This window comes from Sinocyclocheilus grahami, unplaced genomic scaffold (assembly GCF_001515645.1).
Source record: "Sinocyclocheilus grahami isolate Dianchi unplaced genomic scaffold, SAMN03320097.WGS_v1.1 scaffold285.1, whole genome shotgun sequence".
In the NCBI taxonomy this organism is placed as follows: domain Eukaryota; kingdom Metazoa; phylum Chordata; class Actinopteri; order Cypriniformes; family Cyprinidae; genus Sinocyclocheilus; species Sinocyclocheilus grahami.
The window spans coordinates 1,659,663-1,663,641 of NW_015505464.1; the positions used below are offsets into that span (position 1 = coordinate 1,659,663).

General features: G+C 37.9%; 1 protein-coding gene across 1 annotated transcript; it reads left to right on the forward strand.

Annotated features, from left to right (window-relative positions):
- Positions 1-551: 551 nt before the first annotated feature.
- Positions 552-1,839, forward strand: LOC107600538 (pumilio homolog 1-like; the record flags this gene model as incomplete). The annotated part of the gene is made up of 5 exons (XM_016292469.1): positions 552-855; positions 950-1,018; positions 1,107-1,212; positions 1,294-1,481; positions 1,670-1,839. Coding segments are annotated over exons 1-5 (836 nt in total), but the record flags the coding sequence as incomplete, so codon positions are not given.
- Between the last annotated feature and the right edge of the window lie 2,140 nt (positions 1,840-3,979).

Here is a 3,979-nt window from a genome sequence, read left to right on the forward strand (position 1 = left end):
ACAGTACAACAACAGCGTTTGGGGGGGGGGGGGGGGGGGGAGGTGGGGCAAACGCTCTACTGATTTAAAATGTATATTTTTAACTCAAAAAATTAGGTAACATTTATTGCAAATCAGCAGTATCATTTTAGTATAATTGAGATACTGTAATCGTTTTTATTACAAAAAAAAAAAAAGGGGGGGGGGGGGGGGGGGGGAATGTGGACAAACCATTCGCTCTTGTTAAATGCGAATGCCGTATGCTGGAATATGAGCAGTCATTTATTCAGTCATCACCCAGGTGCTGATAGTGCACGTGCACAGATGAGACTTGAACTGCACACATTGGTATCTGTGTTTAAGTTAAACTCGTTTAAGCTTTGCCAGTTTAAACATTTAAGAGCCAGAGGACGCGAGCTCGAGCGCAGTGAGAAGATTTGTGCATGCGCTCATCCAAAGAGCGCAAACCCGCGCCTCAAAACAGGCGCAACTATTAAGCTTTCTCAGAAGTATTGTTTAAATGGACAAATTCACACAAAAATTGTCAAAATGCCCGTCTTGGTAAGTGGTGGAATGAGCGTAGCGTGTGTGTTGAAGAGGAAAGCTGTGCTCTGGCAGGATTCGTTCAGCCCCCACCTGAGACTGCCTCCCCCTGACAGGCCATTACCCAGCATGCCTGTGGTGCTGAGTGCTGCGGGCCACACCCCCCAACCTGGCCCTTCTCCTCAGGCCCCTCCCCCTACACAGGGAGCGGGACGCTCTCAAGATGACGCCATGGTGGATTACTTCTTCCAACGGCAACATGGCGAGCAGCCCGGCTACAACAATTGCAAACACCGCTGGCCGACTGGTGACAACATGCATGCAGACAACCAGGTATAAGTTAGTGACTAGGTAACCACTGATTTTTATTTTTTTTTTTACTGGTATAAAATTAAATCTTATAATAATTTTATAACTTTTCACACAGGTACGATCGATGGATGAGCTTAACCATGACTTCCAGGCACTTGCACTGGAGGGTCGAGCCATGGGAGAGGTGAGAGACCTTTCTTTCTTCATCTTCTGCATGATGCTTCATTTGGGCTTATGTATTAATGTTTCTGTCTGATGTCCCCGCTCTGCAGCAGCTTCTTACAGGGAAGAAGTTTTGGGAAAGCGATGATTCAGGGAAAGATGGACCAAAAGGAATCTTTCTGGACCAGTGGAGAGACAGCGCTTGGGGAGCCTCTGGTATGTGTGTGATTAAGATGCGATGGTTGTATTTTACATATTTAGTATTTTTCTTTCTAATGTCCTTTTTTTTTTCTCTAGATCACTCGGTGTCCCAGCCAATCATGGTTCAGCGCCGACCAGGCCAGGGCTTCCATAGCGTCGGAGAGGCCGGATCTGTTCTGTCGCCACGTTCTGAGAGTGGTGGATTAGGCGTCTCCATGGTGGAGTATGTTCTTAGCTCCTCTCCTGCTGAGAAAATGGACTCGTGTCTGCGCAAAGGAGCCTTTGTGAGTCTCTTTCATCATTTATTAAGATTCTGTTCATTTAGGTAGAAAATTCTTTATTTACTACCTTTATATTATTCCAAACTTTAAAAAAACTCCTCTGGATTTGCAACAACATGAGGGTGTGTAAATATTTCTTTAACTCCTGAACTCCTTATATCCATTTCAATCTCCCTTTCTATTTCTTTTAGGGTCCAAGAGATTCAGAGGTGGATGACCCTGAGAAAAGGGTGGAGCAAAAACCCAAAACAACCTTTGACCCTGAGCGGAATGAACTTCAGGAGCCAGAGCCGGATGTTTTGGATAACCCCAATGGACTGCCCAATCAGAATGGACTTGATGTTGACGTTAAGGATTTTAGGTATACACTGTCAAAAAATGTATTGTTATTGTAATTTTAAAGAAATTAATGCTTTTATTAAACAAGGATGCATTAAATTTATCAGATATTTGATCAGACAGTGAAGACATTTATAATTTAACAAAATATTTCAATTTTAAATAAATGCTGCTCTCTTGAACATTATATTTGCTAAAGAATCCTGAAAAAAAAATGTATCTCAATTTTCACTATAAATATTAAACAGCCTGTTGATTTCTGAAGGATCATGTGACACTGAAAACTGAAGTAATGGCTGCTGAAAATTCAGCTTTGCCATTACAGGAATAAAAAAATGTGTGTGTATATATATATATATATATATATATATATATATGACAATTATGGATGCCACAATTACGTAATCGTTCGAAATGCCCGTCTTGGTAAGTATCCTATTGCAGACATAGCCGGCTAAACGTACTGTATCAGTGCACTGGATCAGTGCATTCTCTTAAAGTGACAGCACTTTCTTAATATTAATCAAATAGCAACAACACAGAAATACATTTACATTTTAATACTTTATTCAATGTCTGTACCTGAAAACTGTTAGACCTACCTAAACCCCCCCCCCCCTGAAATCACTGTTTATTTTATTTGTATCTTTGATCTATTGTATTTATTTGTGCTGTTGCTTGTAGTTAGATTAATCTTATTTTCTTTATTTTTATTTGACAGTATAGTTTTTGCCTAAACATAGCACATACCAAACCGTACCGAAACCGTGACTCTAAAACCGGGATACAAACCGAACCGTAAGTTGAACCGTTCCACCCCTATATATGTTTATGTATATATGTATATGAAATTTGATGTATAGTATAGTGTGTGTGTATATATATATATATATATATATATATATATATGACAATTATGGATGCCACAATTACGTAATCGTTCGAAAGCGGCAATTAATCATTCAAAGTCCACTTATGTTATTCTGCACGCTTAAGATATGTTTTTTTTCTTCTACATGTTATAAGGGTTTTTCCATTGTTTTAGTTTTAGTATAACATTATAATACCATAATCGACAATTATGATTTTTGTCATAATCATGCAGCCCTAGTGTGTGTATGTGTGTGTGTTCTTTTGCAAAAAACGATAAAAGAAAAGCGCTTATTGCCGTGCATTATTCTCCACATATAGCATGATCTGAACCCTAAACGTGTTTTGTCAGAAAAGCCGGTTTTGTCCACTTTCAAGGCATCGAGTTCACGTTTTCCTGCAGAAGCCGACAAGTGCCATTGTTGTTTTTGAACAGAAGCCGATAAGTCAATTTTAGTGAATCAGCATGCTGTATTCAGGTCAGGTGACAAGGCTACTTTCACTTTGAAAAGATGTGCTAGCTGAAAGGAGTTTCGTCAAAGCTGACTAAAAGTGATCGAGGATGGATAATTTCGACGAACTTGATGAACCTGTGATATCTTCAGGGCGAAAAAGGAAATTAAAAGCTAAAACGTTTTCACGGAACCTTGCAAAAGCAGCGCGTTACAATGGTGAGGGAAAAACTGTGTATTGCGTGTAATCACATCCATACAGTTTATGATCACAACAACAACAACGTTTGTCAGGCATCTACATTGTCATCTGAGGAGATTACAAAGATTAAACGAGTGTTTTTTTAAAACTCTAAAACATGAAATGTGGAGTTAACTGCTTTTGCCAGAAAACGACTGTTGGAGTTATCTACTTTTGCTATAAAACAAACTTTTAATATGTAAAAAAAAAAAAAACATACTTTCAATTAACTTTAATTTTGTAAATTACCTGTGTTTGAGTTATTACTTAATCAAAACAACCCAACTGCAGTTTGATTGATATTACTTGGAATGCGCAATAAAAAAAACATGATTTCTGAGTTATCAATTTTTGTAAATGAACTCTTAGTGCTGTCCATCGATTAAAAAAAGTTAACTAATTAATCACACATTTTTCTGAAATTAATCGCGATTAATCCCACCTAACATTAATGTTTTTAAATATACTTTTATATTGCAATAATTTCACATTCAATCTTCAAATTAATGTACAAACAACATACAGTATATTTTTAAATATTTATTTAATGGCATCTTTATGATACCAATACTGATTTCTCTATAAAATCCCCCCCCCCC